General features: G+C 49.8%; 1 protein-coding gene across 2 annotated transcripts in view; it reads left to right on the forward strand.

The window, feature by feature from the left end:
• ENTPD2 (ectonucleoside triphosphate diphosphohydrolase 2) overlaps nt 1-5,894 on the forward strand; it is a 37,138-nt gene extending 31,244 nt beyond the window's left edge. For both annotated transcript variants that reach the window (XM_053373983.1, XM_053373984.1), the window contains exons 7-9: nt 2,440-2,559; nt 3,571-3,705; nt 4,867-5,894. In XM_053373983.1, the coding sequence (XP_053229958.1) occupies nt 2,440-2,559; nt 3,571-3,705; nt 4,867-5,070 (459 nt within the window). In that variant the 3' untranslated portion in view covers nt 5,071-5,894. The remainder of the gene's footprint in view (nt 1-2,439; nt 2,560-3,570; nt 3,706-4,866) is intronic.
• Nucleotides 5,895-20,530: the final 14,636 nt, after the last annotated feature.

Below are 20,530 nucleotides of genomic sequence, written 5' to 3' on the forward strand. Positions count from 1 at the left end.
TTTGAATGGCAACCCCCATCAACTTTGGGGGTGGTGGTGGCCCTCTCAAATATTTTATTGGGGGGCTGAAGGGACCTTGGCCCCTAGGAGTTGGCTCCTACGGTGCTTTGTTTTGTGTGTCTACTTTTATTGGTCTGTGACTGTATGAACAATTCATTCATTTGGATTTCTTAAATGAATACCTGCCTCTCTGTTTTCTAGTTTCAGGGATTTTGTAAACTACTGCCCCCTACTGGGGAATGTTTGAATAACACCCCATTTCCCCCTTAACAATTTGGTATATTGTTTGCTTGCACCATTGGTCCATGTGGTGTGCATCTTTCCACCTGCTTACAGGATTCTGACCTGTGGCCCATGGACCACTGGTAGGCCCCCGTAGACTTTTAATTCTTAAATTTGGAAGGTGGGAAGAATACATGGGCAGAGAGGGGGTTATTTAAGTACATTTATAAAACATGCAGCATTATAAAACAAAAAGTATCTCAGTAAGACACCTCCACGAATCTCTTCTGTATCCGTGGTAACATTTTGCCAAAGTAGTCCCTTCCTTCTGGAAATGTTTTCCAAACTCTCTTCTGCATAAAATGCATTTAACTAGAAAACTTAATGGATTCTAGCATTACCCAAAACTTACCATGACAGTTATTGGCTGTCAGGCCTATTTATGTAATGAAAACAACATTTTGCTATCCATATATTGGCAGCGGCCAATGGGTTTAAATAATAACCTCTGCTCGATTTGGATGTTTCAGCAACTTTGTGGCTGATTAGGCCAATAACTGGGTTGAAATGAATAAACAAAAAACCCATTACAGTCTATTGCTCATGATAGTGGTCTAGCGGGGGGGGGGGAGAGAGGATGGGGGCTGTGTCCCCAGGCACAGAATTTTTTTTGGGGGGGAACCAGGTGCCCCCCTCATGTGCTTGGCATGCGAGCACCTGGCTGCCAGGTGACCGGGGTTGCGTGGACACAGACAGGTGGCCGCTTCCATGCCAGGCAGGGATGGTGCAGAGGGTAAAGAGACCCTCCGTGTTGTGCCCCCGTCTAGTGGTGGCAATGGTGAGGGCTGGGTAAGCAGGCTCCATCCGTGCCCCGGGGGGGGGTACACACTTGCTCCCGCCCCCCAGGCTCTGTCAGACAGTACTACGAGCCTGGCTCATGAGTCCTAACCTCAGCGTACGACCACAAGGTATTAAGTAAAATAAGGGCATTAGAAGAGCTCGCAGCCCATGTAGTCCAGCATGGTGTCCTCAAAGTGGCTGAGCAAAATAATCATAATATAATAATAATTTATTATTTATACCCTGCCCATCTGGCCAGGCTTCCCCAGCCACTCTGGGCGGCTTCCAACAAAATATTAAAATACCGTAATGCATCAAACATTAAAAACTTCCCTAAACTGAGCTGCCTTCAGATGTTTTCTAAAAGTCTGGTAGTTCTTCTCTTTGACATCTGATGGGAGGGCGTTCCACAGGGTGGGCGCCACTACCGAGAAGGCCCTCTGCCTGGTTCCCTGTAACTTAAAAGTCTATTATGAGAAGCCCACTAGCAGGACCTGCGTGCAAGAGCCGTCTCCCCTTCTGTGCTTTCCAGCAACGTGTCATGGACTGGCTGGATGCAGAGAAGTGGTTGGAGGCAGGGGAAGAAGGCTCAAAGCCAGGGGATTGGTGTCAGGAGGACCCTGAGTGGTCAGAGGGAGAAGAGGGAGCAGACTGGGAGGAGGAGGTGTTAGAAGGTGAAGGGGGGACTGGGTTTGGTGAGAGGGAAGAGGCGGTGGCAGAGCACAGATCAGACTCCAAGGCAGTAGCTGATGCCAGGGAGTCTCCCACTCCTGCTTTGGCCAGCCACCTTCCCCTCTGGTCTCCTAGAACACACAGAGAAATGCAATGTGCAGAGACACGGCCTGAGACTGTGTGGGAAATTTCCTGGAGAGGAGGAGTCCTAGTGGGCCCCTGGGAAGGGGGGGGGACCTTCAGTCCTTGCAACTGCTTCATCAGGGCAAGACCTCCTAGAAAGCGTTGCTGCGACCACTGGGCTGGAGCTGTGGTCTGTCTCCTTGAATGAAGAATTAACTTCACTGGTCTCATAGCATTTATGGTACTGTTGCTGACCTACACCTGACTCCGGCCCTGACACAACTGGTATTCAGAAGCATTTCTGCCTCTGACTGTGGAGTCAGAGCATAGTCATCATGGATAGGGGCCACTGATAGCCCCTCTCCTACATGAATTTGTCCTCCTTTAAGGCCATCCAAGTTGCAAACCAGCAGTGCCTCTGCGGGAGGGAGCTCCATGGTTTAAGTCCCCTTTTTTAATAAAAAAAAAGAAATAATGAAATGAAATTGATTATTATAATGACCAGGAAGTGCGATCAGTGGTATGCCACACCCTCCTCACCTTCTTCTTCTCCTTCCTCCTCCTCCTCCTCCTCCTCAACAGGCCTTCTCTGCCTTCTTCTACACTGTGGACTTCATCCAGTCGCAAATGAAGAGACATGTGGCCACCCCAAGTGACCTGGAGCAGGCTGCTAACGAAATATGCAGCGCAACTTGGTCCGAGGTGGGTTTCCTCGTAAGGGGGGCTTTTCCAATGCAAACTGAAGCATGCACCAGACATTTAGGTCCTGGCGGTTTAAGAAGAAATCTGATATTTCAAAAGATTTCAGTTTTAGCTGTAGGGTAGCATGGTGTATAGTGCAGATACATCGAACCTTCTTAGACCCAGGACCCAGTTTTACCAAAACATGCATTTTATCTTATATTAGTCTTTTATCTTATATTTCTGCTGTGATCCTCCTTGGGTCAGGCTGTGACCCACTGGCAGGTCCCAACCCATCAGCTGAAGACCAGTGGATAGTGCTGGGGCAGGATCCTGAGCTGCGAAGCTCACATTGAGTGATTCACTCTCCCACTTAGCCTAACCTACTTCACAGGGCTGTTGAGACAAAATGGTGTGTGGGTATGGGAGGGAGAGGAAGAGGAAGAGAGAACCTTGTGTGCCACCTTGTGTTTCTTGGGGGAAAGACAGAGTGTAAGTGGAGCAAGGACCATACTTCTTGTGATTCCTTCATCACAGGGGATTGAAGTAGGTGGCCCTTTGTCTCCCTTCCAGCTCTTCAATTCTGTGATTCCATGGTTGCTTTCCTTCAGGACCAGGAAAGAGGCAAAAACAGAGACAAAAGAAAGATACAGCCATGCAAAATTATGAAAAGGGCAGAGGGCTCTGCAATGCCCCTTTTTGGATGGCTGGAGATGTCCTGGAAGCTGGGAGGTTAATTCTGTGGGTGACATAACTGGGATTAGAAGACAGCTCTTAACACAGCAATGAGGGATCTTTTCCAGCCAGATGGCTGCATTTCCTCACAGGAAACCCCCAGGCCAGTGAGTCTGGGATAGGAGAATGTGTTGAGCAGGAGGAGTACCCTGTGAAAGCCAGGAACAGCCTCCCCTCAGGCGGGACAGGACCCAAGAAGGTTGGGAGGGGGCAGTCAGAGTTGTGCTTTGCATTTGAGAAGAATATCAAGCCTTTTCTCTTCCCTCCTCTCTTCCTGCCATGCTTCTGTAAATCTAGCTTCTTGAGAAAGCACCAGGCCTAGAGAAGAGGCTTCCCGATTACTGTTCAGCGACCACCTTCATCTACCTCATTCTCACCCGGGGCTACAAATTTGACAACAGCACCTTCCCCAACATCGCCTTCCAAAAAAAGGTAAGAACCTAAGAAAAGGCTGCTGGATCAGGCCAAGGGACCATCAGGTCCAGCATTCTGTTCTCACAGTGACCAGCCAGGTGCAAGCCGGGCCCCAGCACAAGAGCCCTCTCCCCTCATGAGGTTGCCAGAAGCTGGTAATCAGAAGCATTCCTTCCTCTGACGATGCAGAGCAGAGCCACCCAAATTGGTGGCCATCACTTGCTCCTGTGGGAGAGAGTTCCCTAGTTTAACTAGGCTCTGTGTGAAAAAGGACTTCCTTATATCGGTGCTGGATCTTCCAACTTTCAGGTTCATTGGATGTCCACGGGTTCTGGCGTTATGTGAGAGGAATGAAAGCTTTTCTGCGTCCACTTCTATCATGTCCCCCCTTACTAGGCTTTCCTCTAAACTAAAGAGTCCTGGCCAGCATGCCATTAAAACCCTATGATCTCACTTTAAACAGTGCTGGCTTCCCAAAAAGAACCCCGGGAACTGTAGTTTGTTAAGGGTGCTAAGAGCTGTTAGGAGGCCCCTATTCCCAGTCTCAGAGCTACAATTCCCAGAGTGGAACTTGACGGTGGTGGAACACTGGGAATTGCAGCTGAGGGGTCTCCTAAAAACTTCCAGCACCCTTAATGAACTACAGGTCCCAAATAATTATTTGGGAGAAACCAGCACTGTTTAAAGGAGTATCATGCCCCTTTGAATATATGGTGTGAATGTGGCCCAAGTCTATAATACATACACAAAGTGTGCCTAAGCACATAATTTGAATTTAGATGTAGACCTAGGTAGAGAATGATCTATATTTTAATTAAACATGTTCATTCTGTTACCGCCTAAGTTTATCTTTTGCTGCTTGCTATCTGTCTCAGATTCCAACCAACGTGTTTCAATAACCAATATGAGCCTCCTCACCCCCACCCCCCCAAAAAACCCAGTTGTGCTTTTGATAACCTGTATTCTGCCTGTAGAAAAGCAGTTATGTTCTTAGCAACATGAATTCTTCTGGAACATGCAGGGCCCTGTTGTTTGATGCTGATGCAGGGAGGTTTGAGAGGGTACCTGCTGTTCACTGTGGTCCTCAAGCGAGGGAGCGCTTTGGAGTGGAAGTAGCCACAGGAGAACCGTTGCCAGTTGTGTGAGTCTTTTTACAAGTTTCTTTGTTCCTACATGCAGGCTGGGGACACATCCATCGGCTGGGCCCTGGGATACATGCTGAACCTCACCAACATGATTCCGGCCGAGGAGACCGGCTTCTGGAAGGGCACAGCGTACGGCCCCTGGGTTGGCGTGGTCCTCCTCTTTGTTGCCATCATCCTGGTCACTGTGGCAAGCATCTTCTGTCTGCTGAGATCCACCAGGGGACGGGGAATGATGTAAAGGGCAGTCCTGAGCAGGTGGGAGCCCAGTACGGTGGGGTTTATGTGAAGATGGCAGGTCTTCCTGGGCCACATCCAATGTCCAGCCTGACCACACGGCTTGTTGGCTTGGATCCCCTGTGGAGATCAGAACCCATTCCTCACATGCCCCATACCCCAAACCACAACTACAGCCTAGAGGGAGAGGAGATGGTGACTGATTCTGGACACAAAAACTGTTCATCTGAGGCTTGTGATGAAGCCCTTGTTTGCATCCAAGAGTGCTGCAGTCTGAACAATCGACTTCCCTCATTTTCTTCCATTGTTGAAGAGCCAGTGAAAATCACAAGGAGTGGTTGTGGTTGTTCTTGTTTTCTTTTAATAAGGACTCCAGCTGAAAGCAGGGTTTTTCTGGACTTCCACCCACTCCTCTGCTCTGCTTGCATATCTGTTACTTATTGAAGCTCAGGGACTTATTGAATGTGCCATGAATGCTTTGTTCTTGGCAAGGCTCCAGCCCTGGGAAGAAATATTGGGTGGGGGGATTGGGGGGGGAGCTCAACTTTTTGCATTACAAACAGACCAGTGTGGCTGAAATCTGGCACTGTAGACAAGCACCAGGTGTGGCACAAATTGCACCAGTGATGTGGGCACCTGTGGTTCTGCTTTCTTTGAGCTCCCCCAGGGCCACCCAACCATTGAGCAAAGCGAGGCAGCAGGTGTGGGGTGCTGAGAGGCGGCAGAGAGACCTGCGTGCAGCTTAGCGGTAGAGCTCCTGCTTTGCATGCAGAAGGTTCAGTCCTTGGTTACACCTCCATATAGGACTGGGAATGTCCCCTGCCTGAACCCCTGGACAAGGCTGAGCTAAGTGGATCAGTGACCTGACTCAATAGAAGGTCGCTTTCTAAGTTATTGGCCCCTGAGCCAACTTGCTGCCCATGGGAGCTTTGGAGAATGCTGCCATGGTTGAAGTAAGATGGGACAGCCACTCTAGTCAACTATCCAGGAGTGGGATCTCTTGCCTTTTACCTCAGGCAGCAAAATGTCTGCCCCCACCTGACTTCTTAAAGCTTCTTATGGTAGTCTGCTAACATCGCATTCAAGAGTGTCATCCAAAATTAAAACACCAAAGACAAATCTTGAATTTGAAGTCTACCCATAGTAAAGACTTCAAACTGGTTTAGTCTTCAATCCTGAACAGTACTCACTTACCTGGGCATAAGCTCCACTGAACTCAGTGGGACTTGCTTCTGTGTAAATCTGGGTAGCAGGAATGCACCACTGATTTTTTAAAACAACTATTATTATTATTATTATTGGTATTTGCTTGCTTTCCTGGAAACTCTGAACTGTGCAGGTGGAGGTGAAAGTGGGTTGAAGGTCTCTGAAGGAGGAGCTGCAATTCCAGGATAAGGAAATCACTATTTTTTTCATGAAAAATTCCAGGTGGGGCAGCTGGGAAACTGCATTTAAATATACTGTACTAACTTGATTTGAAATAATTTGATGAGGGGTGGAGAGAGAAAACATCACCCCACCCCTTCACAACTTTTGGCTGTTTTTACATCAAATACGCCCCCACATGTGGCTCATTTATTCCAGGATCCTGTTCTCACTGCGGCTAACTGGACCTTGGTGCAAAACAGACAAGCTTTCGGTGGTTTCTTCCTCACCCCAATACTCCTTAGCATATTCTGCACTCTTAAAACAAAATCCAGCTATATGTGTGTGTGATATATTCCATCTGTTTTCCTTTTAAAGAAAAACACTGCACGTCTTTTAAAAAAGCAAATAAAAACATCTCATAGATACCAGCATTTGGCGTGCTCAGCTGAGGAGTTAGTTATTGATCATTGTGAGCCCCTGGTTTGCCTCCAAGCAGCAACTTCAGCATCAGGAGAGTGACAAAATATTTTCTACCATTAGAATCCATTGCTTTTAGGGCTGGTTTCCAGACAGATTCACTGGTGTTGTGGAAGAAGGAGCCTGTCAATTTCAGTTGCTCCCCATTTCTCATTCCCTTCATTATGTTGAATTTGCTCCATTTTTGCATGTTTGTGATTTGTTTATTAAAAAACACATTAAAAATTCATATGCATTTGTGTTTCGTTTCTCCTAACATAGAGATTTTTGAACACAATCTTGCCTAATAAAATGCACTGCTGCATGCTACTACTCCAGACATTTCCCTGATGATGATGATGATGATGATGATGATGATGATGATGATTTATTTATACCTCGCCCATCTGGCTGGGTTTCCCCAGCCACTCTGGGCAGCTTCCAACAGAATATTAAAATACAATACAGTGGTTCCTTGAGATACATACCCTTCAGGTTACAGACTCCACTAACCCAGAAATAGTACCTCGGGTTAAGAACTTTGCTTCAGGATGAGAACAGAAATCGCGTGGCAGCTGCAACAACAGCAGTGGGAGGCCCCATTAGCTAAAGTGGTATCTCAGGTTAAGAACAGTTTCAGGTTAAGAACAGATCTCCAGAACAAACTAAGTTCTTAACCCAAGGTACCATGTAGTCTATTACGGTAAATATTAAAAGCTTCCCTAAACAGGACTGCCTTCAGATGTCTTCTAAAAGTCTGGAAGTTGTTTTTCTCTTTGACATCTGGAGGGAGGGTGTTCCACAGGGCGGGTGCCACTACCGAGAAGGCCCTCTGCCTGGTTCCCTGTAACTTGGCTTCTTGCAGCGAAGGAACCGCCAGAAGGCCCTCAGCACTGGACCTCAGTGTCCGGGCTGAACGATGGTGGTGGAAACGCTGCTTCAGGGATACTGGACTGAGGCCATTTAGGGCTTTAAAGGTCAGCACCAACACTTTGAATTGTGCTTGGAAACTACTGGGAGCCAATGCTGATCTATCAGGACCGGTGTTATGTGGTCTCGGCAACCGTTCCCAGTCACCAGTCTAGCTGCCACATTCTGGATAAGTTGTAGTTTCCGGGTCACCTTCAAAGGTAGCCCCACATAGAGTACATTGCAGTAGTCCAAGCTAGAGATAACTAGAGCATGCACCACTCTGGCGAGACAGTCTGCGGGCAGGTAGGGCCTCAGCCTGCGTACCAGATGGAGCTGATAAACAGCTGCCCTGGAAACAGAATTGATCTGCGCCTCCATGGACAGCTGTGAGTCCAGAATGACTCCCAGGCTGTGCACCTGGTCCTTCAGGGGCACAGTTACCCCATTCAGGACCAAGGAGTCCTCCACACCTGCCCACCTCCTGTCCCCCAAAAACAGTACTTCTGTCTTGTTAGGACTCAACCTCAATCTGTTAGCCACCATCCATGCTCCAACCGCCTCCAGACACTCACACAGGACATTCACCACCTTCACTGGTTCTGATTTGAAAGAAAGGTAGAACTGGATATCATCCGCATACTGATGAATGCTCAGCCCAACCCCCCTGATGATCTCTCCCAGTGGCTGCATGTAGATGTTGAAAAGCATGGGGGAGAGGACAGAACCCTAAGGCACCCCAGAAGTGAGAGCCCAGGGGTCTGAACACTCATCCCCCAACACCACTTTCTGAACACGGCCCAGGAGGAAGGAGCGGAACCACTGTATAACAGTGCCCCCTCTAGACGGTCCAGAAGGATGTTATGGTCGATAGAGTCAAAAGCTGCTGAGAGATCCAGCAGAACTAGGAAACAGCTCTCACCTTTGTCCCTAGCATTGGTTGGTTTCACTCATCCAAGCAGCCTGTCCACATCCTTGGAGGTAACAGATTGGAATTGATCCCACACAACTTGACTACACAGGACTCTAGTCCTCTCCTGAGTGGTTGCTGAACAACTCCCAGCCCTGCTCCCACAGTGGAGTCTACCTCTTCCCAAATCTGAGCGACTTTATGTGCAAAAAAAATTGTAAAATCATTGCAGGAGATCATGTGGCCCATACTGGGCCCCGATGTAGCAGGTGGTTCCACTAAATTGCGGACCACCTGAAAAAGTCTCCTGCTGCTGTTTTCTGCAGATGCAATAGAGGCAGTGAAGAAAGTCCTCTTCACTGTCGCTATCGCCAATTGGTAGGCTCGACACTGAGCTCTAACCCATGTCCGGTCAGCTTCAGAATGAGTTATCCGCCACCGGCGCTCTAGCCGTCTCAGTGATTGTTTCATTGCCCTCAGATCCTTGGAAAACCACGGGGCTGTCCGGGCTCCATGCAATCGGAGAGGGCGCTTTGGAGCTAAACAGTCAGTAGCCTTGGTTAACTCCACATTCCAGCGGGCCACCAGCGAATCAGCTCAAAGGCCATCAACATGGGATCCAACATTTGGATCCATTAAGTGGCAGGGGCGGACCATCCGAATTGGTTCCACCTCCCTGCAGAGGGGAAGGGTTGCGGAGAAGTCCAGTTGCACTAGGAAGTGATCTGACCATGGCACTTCTTTAGTTTCATTTTTACTTAGTGTCAGATCACCCACGTCACTAGAGGTGAACACCAGGTCTAAGGCATGTCTGCGGTTATGAGTTGGGCCATACTTATTCAGGGACAGCCCCATGGAAGCCATGCTTTCCACGAAGTCCCAAGCGGCCCCTTGTAAGGTCATGTTGGCATGAATAGTCCTCAAACTATGACTAAACCTGCCTTCTCGGTAATGACATGGTCTGGTCTTAGCGTAACTCCTCCTCCTACCTGTGATCACTGAGATCGGTTGTCCCAATGCATCCCCCCCTGTGGAACCTGCCCCAGCCATTTTGTTGGCTGGGACCCACTCCCAGGCAGCCCTGACCCCTCCCCTTAAGAACAAAATAAAACCTAAAACAACAACACCACACACACACACACACACACACACACACACAGTAAACCAATACAAACCAAAAACAGTAAAAATTACAAACATACCAAAATTAAACACATTCCCAAACCTGACTAAACATCCATCCCACCCCCCACCCCCACCAAAACCAAAAATTTTAAAGGGGAAAAAAGAAATTTTAAAAACATTTTTAAAAGAACTCTGCGCTGTTCTGAGTCCTCCTGGGCAGCAACAGCAGCAGTGGCAACCGTCCTTGTGAGGCCTGGGCCAGGTGGTGAGTGGCAGGAACGGGACCCTTAGGCACTAAAGCAGGGGAGGCCTCCTGGGCAGCAACAGCAGCAGCGGCAACCGTCCCTGATAATATTTGGTTGAGCTGTGTTTCAGTTTGTGCCTGAAATATACTCAGAGTCGCAAAGTGATTTCATGCTCTTTATTCAGCTCATAGTGGTGAGGAGGAATGAATGAATGTCCCCTCAAAGTATCTGCTTTATATACATTATTTACACAATGGGCTGCACATGATTGGCTAATTCCGGAATTCTACTGTAAGCCAATCAGGTTGTGGATTCACTTCTATCTGGAACATGATTGGGTGGTTCCTGCCAACCAATCATACTGCTGCATTGTTCTAGGACCAATCAGACTGCTGCATTCTGAATCCTATTGTTCTAGGACCAATCAGACTGCTGCATTCTGAATCCTATTCTTCTAGGACCAATCAGACTGCTGCCTTTTGGATCCTATTGTTCTAGGACCAATCAGACTGCTGCAGTTTGGATCCTATTCAACTCAGTACATAACACCCCTCCCCTCTAAGTTCCAGTCCTGCCCGGGAGGTCGCATTCATAGTCCTCAAGGTACGCCGGCGGCCTACGTGTGCGTTGCGGCCTGGGGTGTTCCCTGGTTCGGGGTTCAGGTTCTGGCTCGTGTTCCAAGGATGCTGGCTGTGATGGGGCTGTTTGGTCTGGCGCAACCGGCTCGCTCAGTCGTGGTTCTGGCTCCGGTGTCCTTTCGGCCTCACGGGTCCTCTCTGTATTTACTGATTCTGCCTCTCCTGCTTGCCCCTGCTGCTCTATGGGCCTCACTGCCCCACTGTTCCCTTGGGACTCCTCTGACCTGTCCTCCTCCTCCTGGTTTTCTCCTGGGAATCGTCGCCGTATCTGGTCACAGTGGCGGCGCCAGCATTGCCCCCCATCTGTTAGCACCTCGTACGACACGGGGCCAGTGACCCTGGTGACTGTGGCGGGTACCCATGCAGGGCCTGCCCCAAAATTCTTTACGTACACTGGGTCCTGGGCCTCGAAGGACCGGGGGTTCCTGCCTTCCCCCACCACTACCTCATCCTGAACTCTATCGGGGTGAAGGCGGTCCAATCTGATTGCAAGGCGCCGACGCATTAGTAGTTCAGCGGGGCTCCGGCCAGTCGTTGAGCTGGGGGTGCTGTGCTGTGCTAGAAGGAATGTGGCAAGGCGGTACTCCCAATCCCCTTGCGTCATGCGGCGAAGGGTATCCTTGGTGGTCCGCACCATGCGTTCTGCTTGGCCATTGGTGGCAGGGTGGAATGGCGCCGAACGGATGTGGCGGATGGCATTCTGCGCTGTGAAGGTTTGGAATTCTCCTGACGTAAATGCAGTCCCGTTGTCTGAGACGAGAGTGTCAGGGAGCCCATGGGTTGCAAACAGCCTGCGTAGTACCCGGATGGCTGCGGACGTAGAAGTGGACGGTACCAGTGCGACTTCCAGCCATTTGGTGTAGGAGTCCACCACTATGAAGAATGTTTTCCCCTGAAAGGGGCCAGCGAAGTCCACATGCAGGCGTGACCATGGTGCTCGGGCGGACTCCCTGGACTGGACTGGGGCCCTTGGGGGATCTGGGCGGGATTCTTGGCAGGCCTGGCAGTGTTTGACCCAGGCCTCTATCTCTCCGTCAATCCCCGGCCACCACACATAACTCCTGGCAAGGGCCTTCATTCTTACTACCCCTGGGTGTGTCTCGTGTAGGGCTGTGAGGACCCTTTTGCGGAGGGGCTGGGGAACAACGACCCTGCTTCCCCATAACAGGCACCCCTTGTGGGCCGACAGTTCATGTTTGCGGGTTGTGTAGCCGGCGAATTCTGGCCCAGGGCTGCTGCTGGGCCATCCCCTCCACACCCAGTCCAGGACCCGGGAGATGACCCTATCTTTCTTGGAATGGTGTGCAACTTCTTGTGCCTGAATGGGGCGGTCGGGAAGCAGCTCCAGGCTCATAACCTCTTGTGCAGGTGCTGGGTCGGGGCCTGTTTCCGGTAGTGGTAGCCTGCTGAGGGCGTCCGCATGGCCCATCGCCTTCCCAGGGTGGTGAATCAGTGCATACTGGTAGCTGGCAAGGAAAATTGACCACCTGAGGGCGCGAGGAGACAGCACTTGGGGGGGTCTGCTTTTCGGGGGCAAACAAGCCAAGCAACGGCTTGTGGTCAGTCACCACGGTAAAGGGCCGCCCGTACAAGAAATCATGGAATTCTTTTACTCCCTTCACGATTGCCAGACCCTCCTTGTCGATTTGCGAGTAGTTCCGCTCGGTTGCATTGAGTGTCTGGGGAAAGTATGCCATCGGTACCTCTCTTCCATCTGGGAGTTGGTGTCCCAGGACAGCGCCAATGCCATAGGGAGAGGTGTCGCATGCTAGCACCACCGGCAGCCTCTCGTCAAAGTGTGCCAAGACCGAGTTTGAGACAAGCAAGTCCTTGACTGCCTGGAATGCGGCCTCCTGGCGCTGGCCCCACACCCAAGGGGCCCGCTTGTCCAGGAGTCTGTGTAGGGGCTCCGCTACCGCCGCCTTGTGGGGAAGGAAGGAATGGTAAAAGTTCAATAGTCCCAAGAAGGCCTGAAGTTCAGTCTTGTTCTTGGGCACTGGGGCATCACAAATGACCCATACCTTGTCCCCAGTCGGGTGGACCCCTTCTGCGTCCACCATAAATCCCAGAAAGTCCACCTGAGGCACTCCTAGTAGACATTTTTCCCGCTTCACCTTGAGACCCGCTGTCTGGAAACGGTGCAGAACAGTGCGGAGGCGGTCCTCAAACTCCTCTGGTGTGGGCCCGGCAATCAACACATCATCGAAGAAGGGGGTGACACCAGGAATCTCTTTAAGGAGAGAGTCCATTAGATTCTAGAATATGCCTGGTGCCACGCTGACACCGAATTGCAGCCGCTTTACCCTGAACGCTCCTCTGTGCGTCACAATCATCTGTGCCTCTGCTGTGGCCTCATCTACTGGCAGCTGTTGATATGCTTGGGCCAAGTCCAGCTTGCCAAAAATTTTCGACCCAGCCAGGGTGGCAAGGACATGGCTGACCACTGGCACTGGGTATGCATGGGCCGTGAGGGCCTTGTTTATGGTACATTTGTGGTCTGCGCAGATGCGGACCGAGCCATTAGGCTTGACGGGTGTGACGATTGGGGTTTCCCAGGGGGCATTAGGCACCGGCTCCAGCACTCCTTGCTCCACGAGTCGGTCCAATTCCTCGTCTATACGGGGTTTCAGGGCGAACGGGACCCGGCGGGCCTTGAGCCTGACCGGTCGTACTGCGGGGTCAAGCTGTAGAGCAATGGGGGGGGCCCGTATACTGTCCCAATTTCCCATCGAAAACCCCCGGAAATTCCTTGCATATGGCATCCACGTCCACTTGTAAGCTCGTGTGGTTCACCTCGGTGACGGCTAGCCCCAGTGGTCCAAACCATGCCAATCCCAGTAAGCTAATGTAGGGGCCCTTGACCACCAGCAAGTCCAGTTGCCGCGTCCGCCCTCGGTATTGCAGCCTGAAGGTCTCCACCCCCATTGTGGAGACCTTACGTTTCTGGAAGTCCCAGAGGGTGAATGGGGCCGGCCTGAGTTTGGGGCCCCCAGTAGGACACAGTTTCCTTAAGGTCCTTGCCGAGATTATGGATAGAGTTGAACCCGTGTCAAGCTCCATGCGGCATGGGGCCCCCTCTATCTGTACCTCTACATAAATTTTCTCTACGTTGGGGTGGGGCAACTGGTATACCTGGAAGTCCGTGAGCTCCGTCGAGTTGCCTTGGTGCGTTGGGCCCCGGGACCTGGGGCTCTTGGATTGGTCATCTGATGCCTGGCGTCGGGTGGGCCGAGCCCAATACACCCGGGCGATGTGTCCCAATTTTCTGCACTGCCTGCACTCTGCGTTGCGGAAACGGCAGGTCCTCCTCTCGTGACTTTCTCCACAGCTTGCGCAGTTCCCTCCTTCTTGTCGAGGCAGCTGTGGTATGTGGGCTGCTTGAGTGCGCTGCTGTACTCGGTGCACCTCCTCCCTGTTGGACCCTGAGTCATCGGTGAGGTCTTCGTGGTGGACCCTCGGTTGGGATGGCTGGCTCGGCCGTGCCTCTTGCGTCGACCTCTCGGCAGCTTCCGTTGCCAGGGCCTCCTCCAGAGCGACCTGGAACGTTAGGTTCTTCTTAGCGTAGAGGCGTCGTTGCAGCTTTTCATCCTTCAGGCCACCGACGAGGCGGTCACGAAGCATGTTCTCCAGCTCTGAGAAGTTGCAGAACCGGGCGGCTTGGCGGAGAGAGGTCACAAACCCAGTTATGGTTTCCCCAGGGGCTTGCCGCTTTGCGTAGAAGGCATTTCGACGAGCCACCACTGAGGGCTGTGGTGAAAAGTGCCCCTTCAGCTGTTCCATTATTGTTTTGTATGGAACAGTAGCAACGTCTTCAGGCGCAAGGAGAGCCCGGGCGATTTCAAACGTCTCCTCTCCGCAGACGCTGAAGAATATTGCCCTCTTCTTGGCGTCTTCTTCATCAGTGACCCCTTTGGCTTCTAGGAGGAAGGTGAAACGGGAGGCATACGCTTCCCAGTCTCCAGATGCTGGGTTGAACGGCGAGAAGCTGCTGTCGGTTGCCATTCTGAGTTCCTTGTGTCCCGGAGCTGAAGCCTGGATACACGGTGCGAGGCAGCGGTGCGGCAGGTGGCGGTGCTGCGGTGCTGTGTGTGGCAGTCAGCTCAGCGGGATCCCACCTTCGTCGCCAGTGAAATATACTCAGAGTCGCAAAGTGATTTCATGCTCTTTATTCAGCTCATAGTGGTGAGGAGGAATGAATGAATGTCCCCTCAAAGTATCTGCTTTATATACATTATTTACACAATGGGCTGCACATGATTGGCTAATTCCAGAATTCTACTGTAAGCCAATCAGGTTGTGGATTCACTTCTATCTGGAGCATGATTGGGTGGTTCCTGCCAACCAATCATACTGCTGCATTGTTCTAGGACCAATCAGACTGCTGCATTCTAAATCCTATTGTTCTAGGACCAATCAGACTGCTGCCTTTTGGATCCTATTGTTCTAGGACCAATCAGACTGCTGCCTTTTGGATCCTATTGTTCTAGGACCAATCAGACTGCTGCAGTTTGGATCCTATTCAACTCAGTACATAACAGTGCCCATGAATTGGTTCAGGAATTATTTCAACTGTGAACTGAAACGTATTTCCCCATCCTCCCCTAAGCAGATACCTTTTGCATTTTGCATATGTGTAGTGGGGGGGCATGCCCTGATTTGGGGTTTGCTCCAAGAATGTGCTTCTAAAATCCTCAGAATGCTGTTGATGGAATGGCTGAAGGGTGAAATGCAAAGTCCAAGTAGGTTCTCTTCAGGGCCCTGACCAGGGATTTGGGTTAGGGTATTATTATGTAAGCTGGTGGTGCTAGAGGTTGAACCTGGAAACTTTGCACCTGCAAAGCAGGTTCTCAACCACAGATCCTTCCCAACAAATCAGGTTACAATTTCACAGCGGGGAACCTTTTCTGAGACGCCAAGGGCCACAATCCCTCCACAGTCCTGTGACACCACATGCCGATGGTGGGCAGGGCCAAAGACAAAAGTGGGAGGAGCAACGGATGTGACTTTTGCCCCTGGGTGGTATGCTAACATTCCAAGAGGTTTTGACACATGTAGGGATCTCTCAAAGGCACATTCCTGCCAGGCAAATAGACCTGGAGGGGTTGCTTCCCCCACCCCTGGACCTGAGTCCCCTCACACCTCTGGCTAGGTACTCAGACATCTTGGGCCACAGGACCAGGACACAAATGGTCAAATTCAGGCTGAATTTCAGAGGGCAGAGGTGGAAGGGAATGCAAACTGTGGCTTTTGCTGCCAGGGTTTCCTCTGAGCTACAGGGTGCCTGCGGGATTTTCAGGGCCCAGCACACTGCATGTGCCAAACCCCACAATGAATCTAACACGTGTGTGTGTGTGTGTGTGTGTGTGTGTGTGAAATGTCCTCCAAAAGGGTTAAACTTCAATGGATTCCTCCTCCTCTCCTCAAACTGGGCGGGAATTATGTGGGTTTATTAAACCCCACTCCTCAGCTGAAGGCCACCCAATGGCTTGCAATTCTGAAAGACACAACAAACAAGGAAAAGGGGATGAGGAGGGAGAAGGGTTGGAAACAAAAAGCAAACTTGTGCATCCGTTCTTACATTAACCAGTTCAGGTAGCCTTACGGAATGGCTGTTGCTAAGAGACAGTGGAGGCAGGACAATGGAAAATCTTGGCTTACTTACTCATCTTCTGGCCTAATGGCAAATAATTCAGACCAGATCCCAGCCTCACAAAGCGGCTCAGAGCTAGAGTTGCTCTGGCAGTGTTGGTGGTGAGGGGTGCACTGCCAAAAGGATGACTCCGTTCATCCTTCATGCCCTGCCCCACAGCGTGCATCCACCCCAAGCAGCAGCAAAGCATGCTATGCTGCTGGGCATGACTAACACAGGTCCATTTCCGTGGGTCTAGTTGGGGTGTCCAGGTTCACTTGTTTTCCTCTTCCCTCAATAATAATAATAATAATAATAATAATAATAATAAATTTTATTTATATCCTGCCCTCCCCAGCCAAAGCCAGGCTCAGGGTGGCTAACAACAATAAAATAGTGCAACATTCTAAAAACATTTCATTATAAAAATTAATTAAAATCAAATTAATGGCAACCATTGGGCTAGAGTTCTATGAGGATTACCGAAGGAGGGGGTCAGACTGTGCCTTGGCCAAAAGCCTGGTGGAACAGCTCTGTCTTGCAGGCCTTGCGGAAAGATGTCAAGTCCCGCAGGGCCCTAGTCTCTTGTGACAGAGTGTTCCACCAGATTGGAGCTGCAGCTATCCACTTTTCCTTTTATGTTTCATTTTTTTAGACCTGAGAGACAGGGACTGTTTTATCTCCACTGACCTATAAGCTGCTCTGGGTGGCTTTCCTAATTGAAGTGCACAGTATAAATGCTTTGAATAAATAAAATTAAACAAAACAAAAGAGTGGGGGAAGGATGTCTCAGGATGACCTTAGCCTCTGGGCAGTGCGGCAATTGCTTTCAGGCAAATTTGAAACTTACAGTTAAGATGTAGTGAAGGATTTGTCCAGTTGGGCTTTAGGTACCTCTAGATCTGAAGCTGGTGTGGAGGTTTTTGGCCATAAGATGGCATTGTTATGTTATGCTGTAGGAAAATGAACTGTGATTTAAGAATGGGCGGGCTCTACAATCTAGCGGTTTTCGAGTTGCTGCCAGCTCATATGTAGCAGGTATTTTTGTTTTAGGAGTGGGGTGCATTGTGGGTAACCATGATGGTGAAGCAATGTCCCAGCTTGCCTTTGATAGCAGAATGGTACCACTTTTATAAATAAAAAACAATGCATTCCTTTTCTTATTATTGAATTTGTTTTTATCTTGCCCTTCCAATGAACACAGGACAGTGAGGCTGGCTCACCCTCACCCCTCCATTTCATCATCACAACAACCCTGTGAGGTAGGTCCCTTAGGGTAACAGTGGCTGGTCCAAGGTCACCCAGTGAGCTCTGCAGCTGCGTGGGGCTTTGGATCTAGATGGCCACAGGCCTAGTCAATGAGACTAGCCAGAGTATGGTTACCAGACGTTCCTGTTTCCCGGGGACAGTCCTCAGATTTACAAATCTGCCCCTGGACAAAATCTGTCCCTGGAATGTCCCCAGATTTCATTTAATGTCCCCAGATTTAACGTATTTTTTGCTCTATAAGATTCACTTTTCCCCTCCTAAAAAGTAAGGGGAAATGTGTGTGCGTCCTATAGAGCGAATGCAGGATGCGCAGCTATCCCAGAAGCCAGAACAGCAAGAGGGATTCAGAATATATTTTTTCTGTTTTCCTCCTCCAAAAAAATACCGCATTTTTCGCCCTATAGGACGCACTTTCCCCCCTCCAAAAATGAAGGGGAAATGTGTGTGCATCCTATGGGGCGAATGCAGGGTTAGGGTTAGGTGCACACCGACCCCTCTCGCTCCCCAGGCTTCGCGCAGCTCCCATGGCTTCCGGAGAGTTGCCTGAATGCTGACGCCTGGGCGCGCTAAGCTCAGCGCGCCCAGACTTCGTGCAGCTCTCCGCAAAGCGCGGGAGCCCAGCGCTGGGCTCCCATGGCTTGCGGAGAGTTGCCTGTGCTGGGGGCTGGGGTCGGGGGAAGCTCGGGCTTCCCCCGCCCCAGCCCCACGCCTGGGGAAAAAATAATAATTTCCCCCCTTTATTTCCCCCCCCCCAAAAAAAACTAGGTGCGCCTTATGGGACAGTGCATCCTATAGGGCGAAAAATACGGTAGGTGCGTCTTGTGGTCTGGTGCGTCTTATAGAGCGAAAAATACAGTACCGTATTTTTTGCACCATAACACTCACTTTTTTCCTCCTAGAAAGTAAGGGGAAATGTCTGTGCGTGTTATGGAGGGAATGCCTACGGGTGGCATGCCTACAGATTTTCCTCCTCTAAAAACTACGTGCGTGTTATGGTCGGGTGCGTGTTATAGAGCGAAAAATACGGTATCTTTTAAGTGTTGTAGATTTAATAGTAGGGAATGGTTCAACGGCACAAGACACATCATAAGGAGACTTCCAGCGAGGCAAATGGTGGGCGCCACGGCAGCAGGCAGCTCCTGTGCTACCAGGCTGGCTCTGGGCTGCTGAGACTGCTGCTGCCATTGCCAAGGGGAAACCGGGGACGCCCAGTGCGTCAACTGGGGAAACCACTGAACACTCCTCATGACCCAAATCGAGCTGGGAGTGAGAGCGTCTGGCCACCCAGCAGACTGCCCAGCGGTGCTCCAGGGCCAGGAAAACCCTGGAGCTGATGCAGGGAGAAGGAGGAGTGGAGAAGGAGAAGGAAGAGAGAGAAAGAGGAAGGAGAAAAAAGAGGGGAGCCTCGACCTTGCCGCGCCACTGCAGCCGCTGAGGAGGAGAGGTAGGAGAGCACTGGGAGGGCAAGGACATGTGGCCGAGCCCAGGCCCGACCCGAGCCTACTCCATGGCGGCTAGCACTCCAAGAGAGCAGGCTGGGGCCCAGAGGAAGGCCGCGCAACAGAGGAGACCACAGAAGAGATTACTTCTTTTTTTAAAAAACAACTTTTTTTAATAACTTTTTTTTCTCTTTTCAAAAAAAAAAAGTGTCCCCAGATTCTGTGAAAAAAAATTGGTAACCTTAAGCCAGAGCACAGGAGCCAACTTTTAGGGGCAGAGGGGTTTTCATGCCCACCCCAATAAAAGCCCCTCCCAAAGGTAATGGGCACTGCCATTCAAATGGTGTGTCTGCACTGCATCACATGACTGATTATGCAGGGTGGGTCTTACCTGCCCCCCCAATATTTTATTCAAGTTGGCACACACACAACCACAATTTTAAACAGTATTATTTTAAATTGTAGTACAGTTCCTAGCACTTTTAGGCCCCCATCCTATATAGACACACACCTAGAAGGAATTAAATCCACTGAACAAACTTATTTCTCAGTGGACATGAATAGAATTGCATTATTAGGTACTCTGTAATATACTAATTTTTAAACATCTGAATCATTAATAACAATGATTAATAATAATAATTATGGGACATGCTTCAATATTAATCAACCAATAATCATTAATAACAACAGAATAATAATTAGAGTATTTCATTTTTATTGCTAATGACTAATAACAACAACGGTGCATGCTGTAGTATTAAATAAACCAATAATCATTAATAACAATAAAATAATAAGCGGAATATTGATTCTTATTATTCATGGCTAATAACAGCAGCAATAATTATTAATCACTGTAAGTTCGGGGAGTATTTTTTTTTATTATCAGTGACTAATAATAATAATAATAAGAGAGTATAAACATTAACCAACCAATTAATAATTAACTAAGATGGTAAGGAGAGTATTTCATTTTTATTATTTATGGCTAATAATAATTAAAAAGATGTTTTAGTATTAAATAAACCCATCAGCATTAATAGCAATAAAAAAGTCGTGCGGGTATTTAGTGTATAGTATTAATGACTACTACTACTAATAAAAATAATAACAGATCATGCTTTAGTATTACGCAACTGACCATCATCAATAACTATGAAATAACGGCGAGAGTATTTCTTTTTTTCATCAGTACTACTAGAGTATGCTTTGATATTATTGGCCAAACATTTAAAAAAAAAAAAACATGTCCCGAGGTTTAAGCGCCACCAGCGCGGCCAGGTGGAGGCGGCGGGGGCGGAGCTTTGCGCGCTGCGCTCAGCACCCGCCTCGCCCTTTCCCTCCTGCGACCCGGGGCGATTGCGAAGCCCGGTTGCACCTGCGGCCACTCGCGGCTACGGCCAGGTGGGCGGCGCGGGGCGAAGCCTGCTGACCAAAGGAGGGCTGCCATTGGTCCCTCGCGCGCGCCCGCCC

Source organism: Podarcis raffonei, chromosome Z, assembly GCF_027172205.1.
Source record: "Podarcis raffonei isolate rPodRaf1 chromosome Z, rPodRaf1.pri, whole genome shotgun sequence".
NCBI lineage: Eukaryota > Metazoa > Chordata > Lepidosauria > Squamata > Lacertidae > Podarcis > Podarcis raffonei.